General features: G+C 30.3%; 2 protein-coding genes across 3 annotated transcripts; one reads left to right on the forward strand and one right to left on the reverse strand.

Annotated features, from left to right (window-relative positions):
• Positions 1 to 329: 329 nt before the first annotated feature.
• LOC110643991 (uncharacterized) lies at positions 330 to 4886 on the reverse strand. Of its 2 annotated transcripts, none has more exons than XM_021796550.2 (11): positions 4718 to 4886; positions 4466 to 4579; positions 4233 to 4351; positions 3724 to 3737; positions 3521 to 3621; positions 3099 to 3186; positions 2070 to 2178; positions 1664 to 1835; positions 1422 to 1493; positions 1144 to 1257; positions 330 to 1040 (listed from the first exon to the last, which is right to left on the reverse strand). In XM_021796550.2, the coding sequence occupies exons 1-11, from the start codon at positions 4817 to 4819 to the stop codon at positions 948 to 950; spliced, it is 1098 nt and encodes a 365-aa protein (XP_021652242.2). In that variant the 5' UTR covers positions 4820 to 4886; the 3' UTR covers positions 330 to 947. The 2 variants fall into 2 exon arrangements, with proteins under 2 accessions (XP_021652242.2, XP_021652241.2); XM_021796549.2 differs by having other exon boundaries at positions 3688 to 3737.
• Positions 4887 to 14127: 9241 nt separating this feature from the next.
• Positions 14128 to 15737, forward strand: LOC110643995 (two-component response regulator ARR5). Its single transcript, XM_021796558.2, has 5 exons — positions 14128 to 14501; positions 14588 to 14667; positions 14776 to 14853; positions 14937 to 15007; positions 15107 to 15737. The coding sequence occupies exons 1-5, from the start codon at positions 14342 to 14344 to the stop codon at positions 15492 to 15494; spliced, it is 777 nt and encodes a 258-aa protein (XP_021652250.2). The 5' UTR covers positions 14128 to 14341; the 3' UTR covers positions 15495 to 15737.
• The last annotated feature ends 578 nt before the right edge of the window (positions 15738 to 16315 follow it).

Raw genomic sequence — 16315 nt, forward strand, 5'->3', positions numbered from 1 at the left:
TGTGAGCCGCCGCCCTCCTCTCCCCTATAACATCCAAAAAGTTTTGATCAATGCCGATGTCATTCACGCAATTTATATTTAATAAACTGTGATTTTAGATTTTGCACAATATTTATTAATTAATAAATTGAATCTGTGGGATTTTTTTTTTTTTAACTTGTTTTCATATTTTTTTGCGATACCCTGCTTAAATGAGAGGGAAGAAAAAATGGGGACTAATGAATTAATTGGAGCTTTAAGTTTTTTATTAAAAACGAATCAACCAATTCAAATATTACTAATGACATTTTTTTAAAAATAATATTACTAATGATAATTAAATAGTAGTATTTGTACCATCAAATATTATACCCCTGCTCATGAAATGTAAATATTGATACACGTTACTCTTTTATCTTGGAAATTCATAAATAAAAAAGAAATACTTATTAAAAAAATATTCAATCCCGAAACATTATAATAGGCTCCATCATCATAAACTTGCTACTGAGTCAATTAGCCGGTAACAGCTTCCCAAGACATCCTCAAAATCACTGGAAGAATCTGAAATTTCCACCATCATGAACGAAGCGGGACTATCGATAATGTAACTTACCCTGGTCAAAAGTTTCTTGATCTTTTGCTCAAATTGTATGGACATCAAGATTCTACAGCCACAAAACCTGTAGATCTCTATTACCATAGCATCCAAACAACGTTGGTGATGCTTACCAAGCCTTAATGAGCTCCTGCTAGGACAGGCTCCCAGTTTGCTCCATCACTGAACATGTCTCAATTGCAAAACATAATCTCAGTTCCTAGTCACTTGATTCAATCAACATGCTTTAAGAAGCCAGTGAAAAATTCTGGAATTATCTGACGTGAGTCGTGACGTGACTATACAATCATGGCCGTAAGTTCACAACAACAATTGAAGCCACCCTTCCTCCATATAAGATGGCCACTTCTTACATCCCAAATAGAAAGCAATTTGAATAGCAGGGAAGCAGAAGGGCGTTGTCTTCTACAACCATTGGCTGCTTGAATGGATTTATTTGAATCTAATAGACGTAGACATCAGTTAAGGTCTAATCAAACTGAACACATTAAAACAAAATTATTAAAGAAACTACTGAAAAAGGAAGAAACAATGCGAATACACACCGGAATGGCAAGAGGATGGCCAGTTACCCTGGTTATGCAGCATTCTGCTAGATGACAAGCTTCTTCACAGTAATCAGAAAATACGGCTGGGACACCTATTTCATTTATCAGCTCCTGGCATGCCCATCCAAGCAACCAGAATAAAGTGAATAGTAGTAGCAGCGGAGATAAATCATGTAATTGGAAAAAAATATATATATATAGAAATTAACAGGTCCCTTAGTAGCCTTCTCTCAAACAAAAGTACTTGGAAACTAGAGAAAGAGAGAAATGCTTACAATGGTAGGTAACCAACTCGGATAAGCAGCAATGCCAGCATTTGGACCAATAATTAAGTGAGGAAATGAATCCTGTCCAAAAAACGTCATGAGACACTGCACTAAGGAGAACCAACCTGCGATAGCTTCCCAGATGATACAACGCTGAACAGATAACACTAGAGAAAGAAGCATGAGTATATATGATTATATGCATATGCATAGCGATATTTTTGCGAAGAGAAGTTCAGGGGAAACAAGACCTCTGCAAAATCTCTGTAACGGTCATGGTAATATCCTCTGTGAAGCTGTACTGTCACATTTGAGGATTTATCAGTGACTGCCCCCCTGTTCACATTTTCACTTAAGGACCTACAGATGCAATCTGTATCCAAACAATGAGCATAACTGCAAAGATCAATTTTCTGACCATCCCTATTCATGGAAAAGAATAGAAAGAGGATAAGCTCCAATAGATAAAACAAAAATGAAAGAAGAAAGAAAATCCTTGAATTAAACTTCGTATACTATCCAGAAAGGGCTGTTACATTCTTGAGAGAAGAGGACACGAAGTGGAAGGGAGCCAAACCCACAATGCTAATGTTTAACAATGTCAACAATGACCAAAATACAGTGTTCAAAAATTTTATCTTCAAGTGCATCACTGACCTATGTTCTGGAATTGCAGGTCCAATGAATTGTATATGAACCTTCATGCCAGGGAAAAGTGCTTGCAACTCCCAGAAGGCAGCAAGTTGTAAAAGCTCTTTTTCAGGCCCTTTAAAAATTGAATTGATATATTAAAATCAGAAACCTACACATAAGCTACATTAAACATGGACATTTAACTAAGCATATTCAAAAGGCACACAAATGTAATACTCCATGTTTATAATGACAATAGAAGACATAAGAGAAGAGAGAACCTAGAACCTATAGCCCTATATCCAAGAGCTCTAAAATGATTTTTTTCAAAAAAAGTAATGTCTTAAAATAAAAAGTTGAAAAAAATTGTGAGAAGCCTCTTTCAAATGGAAATCATAAGACTGCATGAGTTTTTTGAATCTTTTATAAGTTCAATGTCTTAATAAAAATTAAATACCCTTGTCTGATGTGTATTACTAAAAAATAACATTACCATGTTTTGAAACTCGCAGAGATTTTGCTGTAAAGCTGAATAAAAATTCAGATGGTGGCATTAATATTTCATAATTCCATTGGACATGGAAGAAAATACATTGCTTGATATTATATTGCTATTCTGGAGGCTGGGCTGTTGGGATATTTGGGAAAATCCAAGGAAACTCTATTTGAACCTATGTGATAAGGAACCCAAAAATACATAGTAAACAATTCATGATAAATCAGTAAAGTATATATTCATCACCTGCCATAGAATATTTAATCAACAGCAATTTTGTTAAATTCTTGTCCTAGGGCCAAAAGTCAAAACTCTCCAGCCTAACTTTATTTGTTCCAGTAGAACAAAGTCACTCCTATTAGCCACAGTTACAAAATAGCATCACTATAATTTCCTTAAGAAAAAGGACAAGTATGAAGATTATTTTGATAAAAATTCCAAATAGAATCAAATGAAGAGCATGAGATCGTTCGAATTCAATAGTACAAATAGTACAAAATGCAACACCAAGCTAAAAGTTCAAAAGACTCACCAAACTTCTATATTGCAAAACTTACCAAGATAGTGTATGCACAGTTCATTACAGTTTTCAACAGTCAAGCTTCTTACAGAAGCAACTTGAGTGGCATGGTAAATCATGAGTGGCTGATACAGAAAAACCTACAATCAGTTCATCATTTATGCGCTCATGATGGAATGGAATTACTAGCAGTTAGTTAAGGTTGCAGTTCATAATTAGATTCAAAGATCCTGTTGGGATTATTTGAATGAATGTGCATTCACGTTTTAGCCAAATCTACATAAACAATTTAAACTCACAAATCATGGAAGTTAAATTAATATCTCAAGTCTCTCAAGTCACTTCTAAAAGGTCCATCAGGAAATTTAGAAATCCACTACACAAATGTACCAGTAGAACATGGAATAATCATACAAATCCCTACTTTCAACTAGTTACTGATATAACCCAAATTCTTACCCAATGAAGAAGTAAAGCAACAGGCGAATGTAATGGGATGCATCTCCACTCATAGTAATCCGCCCAGCTTTTTAAATGCTTTGCAATTGGAGATGGAGGCCCTGCATAATATATGATAAGTTGAACAGCCAACAAAAAAAAAAAAAATCTGGAAACATAATTAATACCACGACATGGGCATAAATCACTGGAGAGATTCCAACCTTCATCCCTGGACCTGTCAACCAAGCAAAATGCATGGGCATGGATATGGTTTAAAATGAGCTCAAATAAATTGCAAAAAGTTTTATTAATAATGAATAAAGTATCTAGTATCTATTATCTTCATTGATGAAGTTATTTAATATCCACTTCATTGCTTAACCTTTTGCACCAGCAAACACAGGGAATAACTAGAAATGCCCAGAAAGAGGTTTTCTTTTCACCATTACTAACAAATTATCAACTTTACAATGCACAGGTTTTGCAGCTAAATCGAAAAATATAAAGAATTTTTCTACCCACAACAGAGGTAAGAATATAGCATAAATGGTTGTCCCTTTTATTAACATCTCGATTCCTTGTTAAACTAGCTCCACTCCAAAATTTACTTATTAAACACTCCCCTTTCCTTGTAACATAAAAAAAATGATAGGAAAAGGAAGAGTCATCCTGACCCACATTAGTGAACATGAACAAGCAGCGATACAGCAAAAGGAGATAAAGAATAAACCTTAAACAATCAAAGGAAGTAAGTGATGCCCCACAACGGCATTCACATACCCACATCCCCTGTCGATGAATGCCTCTTTTGCTCAAAAACGAACATCTACTCTCCCGCTTTTCAAACCCCTGTCAACAACACCAACCCCCCCCCAAAAAAAAAAAAAAAAAAAAGCATCAATCAAATAAGAAAATCTAAATGGTATCAACAAGTGTCAAAAAGCAAACGCCATTAGTAATTACCAGAAGTGTAGCTTCTGCAGTAAAAGTGAAAGGAAAATCATTCAAGTCATCAGCGCGCTTCATGTGTTGCTCTAGCCTTTCACACTCTTCTTTATGGTCACTCCAATGAGAAATCTAGCGCCAGGGGAATACAATTCAATCGCTCAAACAAGGCTCCAATGATCAATAAGTGCCATTTGTCAAGTAACTTCAACAGAATCCGGTTATAGGATCAATCAAATAAAGAAGGAAACTCGATGAAATTGGGGTTACCTGGTGAGAGACGGAGCAATAAGAAACAGCGCCACAACGTCCACAGCGTCTCGTTGGCGGGCCAATGCAACGAGTTCCGCGTCCTTTACCGGCGCACTCCATTTTGTCTGAGTGCGCAATCTTCTCCTTTCCTGTACAGGCTTATTCCTCTTCTGATGCTTGGTCTGCAACATCCAACAGTTTAAAAAATAAAATAAAAAAAAAAACGACGCCGTTTCGACTGTCGAGTGAAGCATGAAACGGCCCGCATCAGAATCCATTAAGTCCTAACGTGAGCCCAGAAACACGTATTAGCCCAATGTCATTAGAGGATGCATGTTAATTAGTGAGGTGTCACACTTTTCATCTAGATTTGAATCGTCAGCTTTAAGGAGTGGGGAGTGAGTGGACATGCAAAAGGGCGCCAATTTCTCTATAAGCAATGCATGCTTCCTTATTAGGTATAATGAACTGAAATAGATACGATACAACTATTAAAATAACATACTACTTGAAAGTGAGTGGGGCTGCCAGATTCGGGCATTTCTTTTCATTTCCCCACCACTTCTCTCAAATCAAACCCAACAGTTTAAGTAGTTAAACAAAATTCACCCACATAAATGAGATTATCAAATCAATGACCTCATTGCCATTGAACGTCGCTTAATCAATAGATTAAAGAGTATCAATTCTTTTCTTCTTACACATTGTTATATTTTCAAGCATGATTTGATTATCTTAACCAATGAATGCGCAAAAAGTGTCAACACTGTCCATCAAACTACGACCTTAGTGTTAGTTAATCTTAGAAATTTGATAATAGAAGGGGATTCATTAGTTGTGCCTAATCTATGCATCAACATTTGATATTCTAGTAGTAAATTATTAATATTCATTACTATAGCATATCTTTTATTGTCCCCTTCAAAATCATCTATATTCTGTAGTATATGAAAAGATGTGGGTTTTGGTACGTCAAAATTTTCTTGATCTGATTACCTGTTTGGTAAAAGGGAGAAAGATCCTTGGCTCCTGTACTAGAAACAAGGTAAAAAAAGATGCCCCAAATCGAGACTTATTTTTGCAAAAGGAGATGCCATTACTAGATGAAAACCTCTGTCTTTTTAAAAAGGAAGATGAATTCAGGACATGTTTTCATCTTTATGTACCTCTGGCCATGGATAGTCCATGATCCGCTTGCAACCTTAATATGGATGATAAGATCTGATACAATCCATACAGTTAATTAAGTTGGTCGGCCATGACTTATCACATATACATAATATTTTAATAAACTAATTCATTTAAAAAAATAAGTATTAAATAAAAATAGGATACGAAGATATGATAGAAAATTTTGTAAGATGATGACCCCACAATTTACTCAATGCTCTTTTGATAATCACGAGTAAGCGAGGCAAAATTAGATTTGTGGGTCCTCCCATACGCCAATTACAGATTCTGTTTGACTAAAGCAAATTTGATTCTTTTTTTATTTGCAACATCTTTTGTATTGTGCCGTTTGAGCTTTTTTCACGATTTATCGAGTCAACTAACAGTGTTATAGCGATGCTTTTTCTGTCCTCTTTTATTATTTTTTTAAGATTTTTATATGAAAATTAAAAAATAATTAAATAATATTTTTTATAAAAATATTAATAATTAATTAAAGTATCTATTTACTCAAAAAAATAATTTTTTTGATTTAATTTAATTATGAGATTTAATTAATTATGAGATTTAATTAATTACTCACTAGCTATTTTTTATGATTATTTATTAGAATGTAATATTTAATTGAAAATTACAGAAAATTATTAAATAATGAGAAGTTGAAGAATCATTTGCGGGGAAGTTTTCAATTGCAGGAGAAATTAAAAATAAGTAAAAGTGATGGATAGTAAGTATCCAAAACTGTTAAGACGTGGAAAGCGTTCCAAGACTTCCAAGGTCATTATGTGTAGCTATAAATATTTATTACGGTACAGCGGGAAAGAGGCCAACTAATTCAATAATAATAACAAATTTTAATCGCCTATTTATTTTTATTTTATTTTATTTTATTTTTTAAATTTTATATTTAATTTCTTAACAATCAATATAATTATCGTCTATTTTACTATTTAATTTATATGAGATTTTAATAAAATTATGTTTAACATAATTAAGTTTCTGTAACAGTTTAATAAAAATAAAAAAGTATAAAATTAATATGTTCAGATTGTTACCTAGTTAAAATATTTTTCAAATAAACAGTATGCTAATAGTATTATTCAAATGTAAAAAGGTATTACGAAAAAATAAATATTTTAGCTACAATATTTATTAGATAAAAGATAAAAATTTGAAAACTCACAATTGATACGCTCAGCATCTGATATGCCTGCACTTTTCTAAACGGTAACTAGTTAAATTATTTTTCAAATAAATAATATGCTAATAGTATTATTCGAATGCAGAAAGATATTATGAAAAGATATTATGAAAAGATAAATGCATTGAAAATAATAATATAAAGTTTAAAAATAATTAATACTTTATTGATTTTCTAAAATAACAAAAAAAAATGAAATATATTTTTTTTTTCTAAATCATCTATTATAATGGGACGGAGATAATAAATTTTTTCTATCATAAATCATATAAAATACATAATAATTTATTTTTTCATAAATATAAAGTAATAAAATCAGATTTAATTAAATTTCATTTTATTAATTTATAATTAAATGGATGAAAATTATTAATTACTCACTAGCTCTTAATCAAAATAATCATTAGAGTGACCTCCTTAGTTTTACTGCTCTGTCTATTTTATCTGCCGTATTTGAGTTTATTTTATTAATTATTTGAGGGCTCTTAATCAAAAAATCATTAGAGTGAATACTTTTAATTTTATTACTTTAGTTTATTTTTGTCTGTCTTATTTATATTTTTTTATTTAAAATTATTTATCATATTTTGAAAATCAATAATACTATTTTTTTCAATTTTATCTTTAATATATATTAAATACAATAAATTTTCATATAAGAAGTAATTAGGTGAGATAAAATATGATTTAGTTAATTATTAATATGTTTTAAAAAAATAAAATTATCAAAAAAAAATTTAATTATCGTGTAAAATATAATATGTGATGAAAAATAATATAAAATATAGACTATATATGTAGAATATTGAGGATCTATTTGACATTGATGTTGAAATTACTATTGAGGAAATTACTTTTTTAAATATACTAGTTAGAGAATATTAAAAAATAATATAAAATTAAATTTAATAATTTTTAATTATAAGAATATTAAAATAATAAAACAACCATTGATTAATGAAAACATCATTGACAAATGTTTTCGTAATTGTTTGTCTTTTATAAATCCAAAAATTTTACCTATGACTATGAAATATAAATGCCTCTGACCTTCTTTGTTAATCATTACTCCGACCTCGAAGGTCAACACAATAAGACTGAAATCTTATGATGTTATCCCATGTTAATGTATTCAGAGCGTTGACTTGCTTTGAGCACTCTAATTTCTTCAAAGTAACGGCACTAGAGGCATGACCCAACCAGTTAAAGCAAAAAGCATATCACTGGTGGAAGGGACTAGCCGACAGGTACACACTATGAGGTGAACCAATAGACCTAACTCAATATTTAATTACGAGCTGTTTAACTGCAACAACTTAAATATATGCTATTAGAATTGGAATTATAGTGGCTGCTGGTACCAGACTTACCCTCCAATGAATCCTCGTTAAGGAATTTAGGTTATACTCATTCAAATTACTAGACTAGGGATGGCAACGGGTAGGGTACTTGAGAAAATCATCATACCCGAACTCGAATCCTATTAATATTATCAAAACTCAAACCCGTCCCAAATCCGATTAAAATTTATTATCAACTACCTGAACCCATTCCAAATCCGATTATTATTACTCAAAAAAAATACGAACCTATTTAATTTTATATATTTAATTAATATTTTGTATAAAAAATTATTTTAATTAATAATTTTATAAAATATTTAAATTATATTTTATATAAAATAAAATATATAAAAATTTATAAATATTATTATAAAAATATATATTTTATATTTAATTAAGTATTTATATAAATGGGTTCGGGTAACGGATACCCAACATATAAAACTCAAATCCGATCAAAACCTACCACGGATATTATTTTTTAAACCTAAACTCGTCTCAAATCCAATTATATAATATCCAAATTCATCCTATTAAAATTCGATCGGATCGAATACTCGTAAAAATCTAACTTATTGTTGTTCTTATACTAGACTCTTGTTATTTATTGTTATTACATTCTCATGTTAGAATTGGATAATTCACATGCTTGTTGCCTTATTCAAAAAATTAATTTAACTATTTTAAACTCAATATTAAATAGATACTAAATAATTATTGAGCACGAGGAGACCCCCGATCAAAATTGGGATAATCATATGCGTGAAATGTTATCTTAATTAGTAGGGTGCATTAGGTTGGGTTAGAGCCACTCCGGCAATGGCGGCCCTAAAAAAAATTTTAAGGGGGGGGGGGGCGCCCTAGGCACTAGAGGACCTACAAAGCTCAATCAAGGGATGTGTACAAATTTTCATGTTCGCATTTGGTAACATTTTTTATCCAATTTAAGAATAATTTTATGTCATATTTATTCTTCTGTATATTAAGGGTTGATGAATTCTTAACACACGTTGTTTACAAACTTTCAATTGATAAGGATATCATAGAAATATGCAAGCAATAACCAACGCTAAAGGGCAACGCAAATTGCGGAAATAGAAATCGCCACATGTTCAGTTCTGATGGCGAAGCGGAAATTTTCTTTTGCTATCAATTTTATTAATTTGAGAGAAAAGTGGAAAAAAGGGAGAAATTTTGAGGGGGAGAAAAAGTTAAGAAAGCAGTGACACTTCCCTTCCCGGAAATCGAAGTTCCATGTGCAGCTGATAAAATATTCGTTACACATATCAGACGGCAAAGGTGACTGTGACAACAAAACATGAAATTAACTGGGTGAGGTTAGCTTAATTAGCGATAAACGGAAGCATTACGCGATACTATAATAAATGGATAGGATCGGCGATATTAATAATATGGTTAAGGAACGATAAAATGAATGATGAAATAAATGCGAGAATTGATGTGCAGTGGTCTGAAAATATTGAAAACGAAGCAAAAGTCCAAGCATGAAAAAGGGCGTTTTGGTCCCACCAAAAGATTTATTTGGGACTCCCAAATCTCGTCATTCTCTCACTCGTCGCGTCTGCTTCTGCCAATTCCCAGTAAATGACTTTGAATTTGCTTCACAGTGCGGATATCAATTATCACGCCCCTTCATCACTGTTCCCTCTCTACCTTTTTGCGAATTGCGATTACGGTAAATTATGTTCAAATAAAAAATTTATTATTTAATTTATATATTATAATAAATTAAATTATTTATTTTATATTATTTAATATTTTATATTATTTAATTTTTAATAAAATTAATTAACTAATTCTTTATATTTTAAAAAATATATTAATTAATTTTTATAATTTAATTTTATAAAATATTTAATCATTTTTATTATTTTTTATACTTATCATAATCATTTTCTTTTTATTTTTGTCTTAATATTTCTTTTTTTTTATATATATATTTCCTTGTTTTTTATATGCACAACTTTTTTTTCTTATTGTTTTTTTTATATAAAAATTGATATAAGCTATATATATAAAAAAATTAATTAATTTTTTTATATCTCTAAATAATCAAAGTAATAACATAAAAAAAATGGTTTACCAATAGATGATACAAAAATAATGCTCAGGTTATTAAATGAAAATATTTTAAAAATTAAAAAATATAAATTCATATTTAACATAGTAAAATTTTTATTTTAATTTAAAAATATATATTTTAAAAAAATTATATTTTCAAATTATATTGATAAATTAATTAATTATATTGAAATATATAAATTAAATAATAATATTTTTAAAAATATAAACATCAATTAATTAATTTTATTAATAGAAAGGTTATATAATAATTTGATAGGCATTTAATTTTGTTGATCACTTTAGGTTGTTATCGAGGGTTATTTATCTATATATATTGGTGAAGGGTGTTGAGAAGGATGAAAGGAATACTGATGGAGGCTCACTGCTTTGTAGTTTCTAGAGTCATGGAGCTCTTGCTGTAGGGTTCTTAGTCAACGCAAATTGTGCTTAGAAATTCTATTAAACGGAAATTATAAAAGAAATTATTATGTGGTTTTGCATATTTACTAAAGAGGGTTATAAGGTTAATATTTTGAATAGAAAGTATACTGAGCTTACAAGACATTATCAAACAGGAAAAATTGCACAGGCATCATTAAGATAAATTATAATTTAATTATTGAAATTTAATAAAAACTACATATTATTTTATATATTTTTAAAATTTATCTATTCAATTATTAATATTTTAATAAATTTATAAATTAATTCCTGTTTGCACATATATGGATGGAAAATTGTCTAAATTGTTTTTATTTTTTAATAATAATAATAATAATAATAATAAATTTTTAATTAAATTCTTTTAATTTAAATATATATAATATAATAAAATAAAATGATAAGTAACTATTTTTATTATAAATAGTAAAATAATAAATTAAATTCAATGACTAATTTATTAATAAAATAAAACTTCAATAATTAAATTAATTTATATTTTAAATAAAATTAAAGACATTTTGGTTCTAATTAAAGAAAAAAAATGGATAGAGTGACTAATCGGTAGATTAATTAAAATGTCAAATGTTAAATAAATGTGTTTTAAAAATATATAAATAAATATATAGGTTTTACTTAATCTTAAGGGCTCAATTACAATAATTCATAACTTTTTTTTATAGTATTTAGATAATTTTTCTTTTCTTTTTTATTAATGGTGCATAATCAATATACTTTTTTATCCGAAGATTAATTTCAAATTTTTTATTTCAAAAATGTGCAAAACTAAAAAATTATTTTTTTTAATTTGCCTTATTTATTTCCTCCACATATGGCGATAATAAGAAATTGAAGGGCTGTGTTAAGTTTACGAGCTTCAATCTTTTCTCAACCTTACAACATACAAGAGAGAATGAGAGAGAGTTATATTCTATAGTTATTTAGTTTAAAATAAAATAATACAAAAAATAAGATAATTTTATAAAATTTTATAATTTATCATTAAATTTTTTAAAATAAAATTTTTAAAAGTACTCGATTATGTAAAATTTATTAACTTAATGAAAAAATAAATAAAATATGCTTATCTAACATTTCATATTTAATATTTATTATTTTAATTAAAATTTAAGATATTATGAAAAATATTATAATTTATTATATTGAAAAAAATTTATTTTTTATTAAATTAATGAATTTTCTGTAATTAATTATTTAAAAACATTATTTTATAAAAATTTAATGAAATGTAAAATTCTATTAAAATATATTATTTTTAGTAATATAATAATTTTATTTTATTTTAAATAAAATAATCAAATAAAACACATTCAGAGAATAAATATTAAATTATGAAAAATATAAATGAAAATTTATGTTGTATTTATGATATTTATTCTCATTTGCTCTAATCATTTTTGAACATGTATTTTTAATTATTTATACTTATAATTCGTTATTTTTATAAAAATTGCTTCAGTTATATTATAACGTTTATTGATAAATTGTCAAAATTTTTATTAAGAAAAGAAAAATTATACTTTCTTTAAATGTGGGAAGAAACTGAAATGCAGAGAGGTTGCTCGCATTCTAAGTTCAACCACTAAGTTGCTCTTCGAATTTAAACACGGTGGAGGCAATTATGGGGGTGACATCCAAATCCTTTATTAGGTTATTTACTGTACAAGTTAATGAATTCTTACTTCCCCTCTTTAACGTGTTCGTGTTCGGTTATTGTGATTTTCTATCCATTTATTTTTAAGAAAATAAAATAAAATAAAATAAAATTTAAGATCTATTTTATTAGAAGATAAATGTAACCAATATTATAAATAAAATAAAATAATTTATTAAAATAATTTAATTATATCCGTTATATAAAATTAATACGCGAGTGCGATAAATCAATTAAAAAATAAATATAAATAAAAAAAATTTAAATTGACATAAAAAATAATATTAAAAAATTTTTAAATTTTAAATATTAATACATATTAATATATATTAGAAAATAATGAAAAAATAAAATAATTCATTTAATTAATTTAAGATTAAAATTTAATTATTATTATTTTTATATTATACAAATAATAATTAGATATTAAACAGTGAATTATTTATTTTATTATATTTTAATATTATTAAATACAGAGTAAAAAGTTTTCTTTTTTTTTACGGGGAAAAAGAAAAACCATTAAAATAAAAAATTTAAACATTTTATTGCTTAATACTAGCAAAAGAAAACAGGGAAGGAGGCAGCGCTTTAGAGAACGAGGGTTTAGTGTTGGCTTAGAGTTAGGGGGGCAGCAAAGGGATTCTGGTGTGCCACGTGTACGATGGTAAAAGTTATCATATCCTATCCGATTACTCTGAAACCTATTAATTTTTCTTGGCGCTGATATTGTGTATAGGTTAAGGATGGGAAACTTTTTCTCTACTCGATTCCCCGTAATTTGCTTCCTATAATAATATATTATTATTTTTTATTAAAAAATATTTTATTTATATATATATATTTATTTAAATATTATAATTTTAATAAAAAATTATAAATATATTATTAAAATTATATTTTTAACTTATTTTGTAATTTTTAATAAATAAATTTATATTATATAATAATAAATTAAAATAATAAGACTAGAAATCCAATCGCTCTCTGGTAGAAAATTTCCTGCCCCAACTCCAAGCTTTGGTGGGATGAGAATGGGAGGAGCTTTGCCGTCTGTTTCCGTCCCATCCCTACCGTGTCTTTATCATGGCAAAGCAACTGTGGCGTGGTGCGGCGTGGTAAAATGGTAAACGGATAGCAGTTAAATGTCGACCCGCAAAAGTAAAAAGAAAGAAAAATAAAAGCTTTTCACCTCTTTTAGATGCCGTGGGCTAGGGTTCCGTGTCGGTCATTTCCCTATACGGATTTGACGGCGCGGTCCTCCATTGACCTCCGGTCAACTCCCTCTCGATCCCGACCAATCACTCGCACGCATTCCAATAAAATATCGCGAGACACATCAGTTCACATGTGCGGAGATATTGGGGGGTTTCTTCTTGTGCCTTTCGCCCTTGATTCGGAGATCGCATTAGCACCAAAGTTGATTTGGGAGCCTCGGCGTTCTAAAGCCATCATTTATAATAATATATTTAATTTAATTTAATTTAATAATTATATTATAATAAAGCAGATTTCAAGATTTCTTAGAGAGAGAAAGCAAAGATTTGATTTTCAGAGATAGCAAACAAACAGGCCTTCATGACATTGACAGCTACTCTTTTCATTTACATTTTTACATTACATCGTATAAAGCAGTCCAACCGTCGACCACGCCTGGTCTCAGTTTTTGCCTCTGCTTCCTGCGACCTATAGAAGAAGCTGACGCTCCTTTTTCTCCGTTTTATTCTTCCATGGCTAGAAACAGCGTCGTTTCCCGGCGATGGAGGTCCGAGAAGATGGATGGCTTTGATCTCTCACCTCCTGATGAACAAGTGCACGTTTTGGCAGTGGATGATAGTCTTGTTGACCGCAAAGTCATTGAACGTTTGCTCAAAATCTCATGTTGTAAAGGTTCGTCTCTTGATTTCGAACATAAGAATTGCAACCTTTCTTTTTTCTTAGGTAATGGAGTTTTTGAATTAAGTTTTGTGGTGCAGTGACTGCAGTGGATAGTGGAATTCGAGCTCTGCAATTCCTGGGATTAGATGAAGAGAAGAGCTCCTCTGTTGGTTTCGATGTGAGTGAACATCTATTATTTTTCACTGAATTGAGCTCAATTTTCGCTTCTCGTGTGATCCTCCGATTTGTTCTCTACATCTGATTGCTTAATTGCTTATGGTTTCAGGGCTTGAAGGTGGATCTGATTATCACAGACTACTGCATGCCTGGAATGACTGGTTACGAGTTGCTCAAGAAAATCAAGGTATCAAAATTTATCCATTTCTCTGTTTTTATACTGAGTTCGTGAGAGAAGATTGTTAACAGAATCTATTTCGTGGTGAGCAGGAATCGTCCACTTTCAGAGAAATTCCGGTAGTGATTATGTCATCGGAGAACGTCATGGCTCGAATCGACCGGTAATTAATCAATTAATTAACTCACTCTTAGTTTATGTGTGCATAAAACTCAAATTAGCAGGCAATTGGAACTTAATTGTTTTTGTTTTTGGTTAACAGGTGTTTGGAGGAAGGAGCAGAGGACTTTATAGTGAAACCGGTGAAATTATCAGACGTGAAACGATTAAGAGATTACATGACAGCCAGAGAGTTCAGAGTGAAAAACCAACAAGTCGGAAACAACAACAACAATAATAAGAGGAAGTTAAGAGAGAGTTGTGATCTCTCTTCATCGCCACCGTCCATCTCATTTTCATCATCATTATTATCACCATGGCCATCCCCGCCATCATCTCTATCTTCTCCAACGTCTCCATCGCCGTGTCTATCACCGTCACCGTCGTCATCATCATCACCATCACCGCCGATATTGTCATATTCGGCGCCTTGTTCTCCCACTACGTTAGATTCTCCTACCAGACGGCTGAAAATGAGCAGCTCCGATTAGATCCTTTGCTGCCCCACCTAGCCCAACTATTTTATTTATCTTACAATTAGAGAAAAAAAAAAAAGGAAATTTCCCTTTGCAATGTCAGCAATTCTCCGTTAGTTTTAACGGTTTTTGTTGCTTTTTTGGCTCTTCCTGTTTTTGGGGGGCTTTTGTTTATGTTGTTCATTAGTACAATAGTAAATTTGAATAGCTGATTAATCAGCAAATAAAAAATGATAAGGATGAATGAATTGGGTATTTTGGAAAGAAAATGAAAATAGAAATGGAAAATGATGCCGTGGTTCTTTTTGCCATTTAGGAAATGGACGAGTGGCATTGTAAAATGAGGTTGTGCTTGGGCAGGTGGGTGATACTGTGGGGATAGGGGTTAGAGCTATGCATGATATTGTCTGCTAGAAGGAATATTTGGAATGGGATTGTGTTTGTGGATGATTTGTTGGAGATGTTCCCTTGAGAAGGGGCTGGGTGGTGTGGGGTATGTGGTGGAACCGCGGTGTTTGTCTGGTTGCTTCATAGAGAACCGCTATTCTTAGCCTATGCTCCGCTGTCGAGGGGGCCAATATCCTCCTAAAATCATCTGGGCTTTGTGCATAATCCCGACTCTAGTGGTTAGAAGGATCGTTGGACCCCTACATGAGAGATGGAGAGGCGGGGAGGGGTGATTGGTGCGGCCAGCGAACAGATTGTTGGTTGCTTGGAAAAAAGTTACTTTATTTCTTAGCCAACCAACTGATCCCCTTTTTTTTTTCTTCCCCCAAAGATTGAAAGATTTTTACTTGTTTGTTCCTTGTGTTTAACTTGGCATTTATTTCATTTCG

Source organism: Hevea brasiliensis, chromosome 9 (assembly GCF_030052815.1).
Source record: "Hevea brasiliensis isolate MT/VB/25A 57/8 chromosome 9, ASM3005281v1, whole genome shotgun sequence".
NCBI classification, from domain to species: Eukaryota; Viridiplantae; Streptophyta; class Magnoliopsida; order Malpighiales; family Euphorbiaceae; genus Hevea; species Hevea brasiliensis.

Bases quoted from the DNA above. Each gene is read 5' to 3' on its own strand.
- LOC110643991 (XM_021796549.2), bottom strand. From the start codon at position 4,819: ATGGAGTGCGCCGGTAAAGGACGCGGAACTCGTTGCATTGGCCCGCCA. The intron at 3,187-3,520 runs GTAAGAATTTGG...TTTCTGTATCAG, and splicing joins TTGCTTTACTTCTTCATTGG to CCACTCATGATTTACCATGC. The intron at 2,179-3,098 runs GTAAGTTTTGCA...CAATTTTTAAAG, and splicing joins ACTGTGCATACACTATCTTG to GGCCTGAAAAAGAGCTTTTA.
- LOC110643995 (XM_021796558.2), top strand. From the start codon at position 14,342: ATGGCTAGAAACAGCGTCGTTTCCCGGCGATGGAGGTCCGAGAAGATG. The intron at 14,502-14,587 runs GTTCGTCTCTTG...TTTGTGGTGCAG, and splicing joins CAAAATCTCATGTTGTAAAG to TGACTGCAGTGGATAGTGGA. The intron at 15,008-15,106 runs GTAATTAATCAA...TTTGGTTAACAG, and splicing joins GTCATGGCTCGAATCGACCG to GTGTTTGGAGGAAGGAGCAG.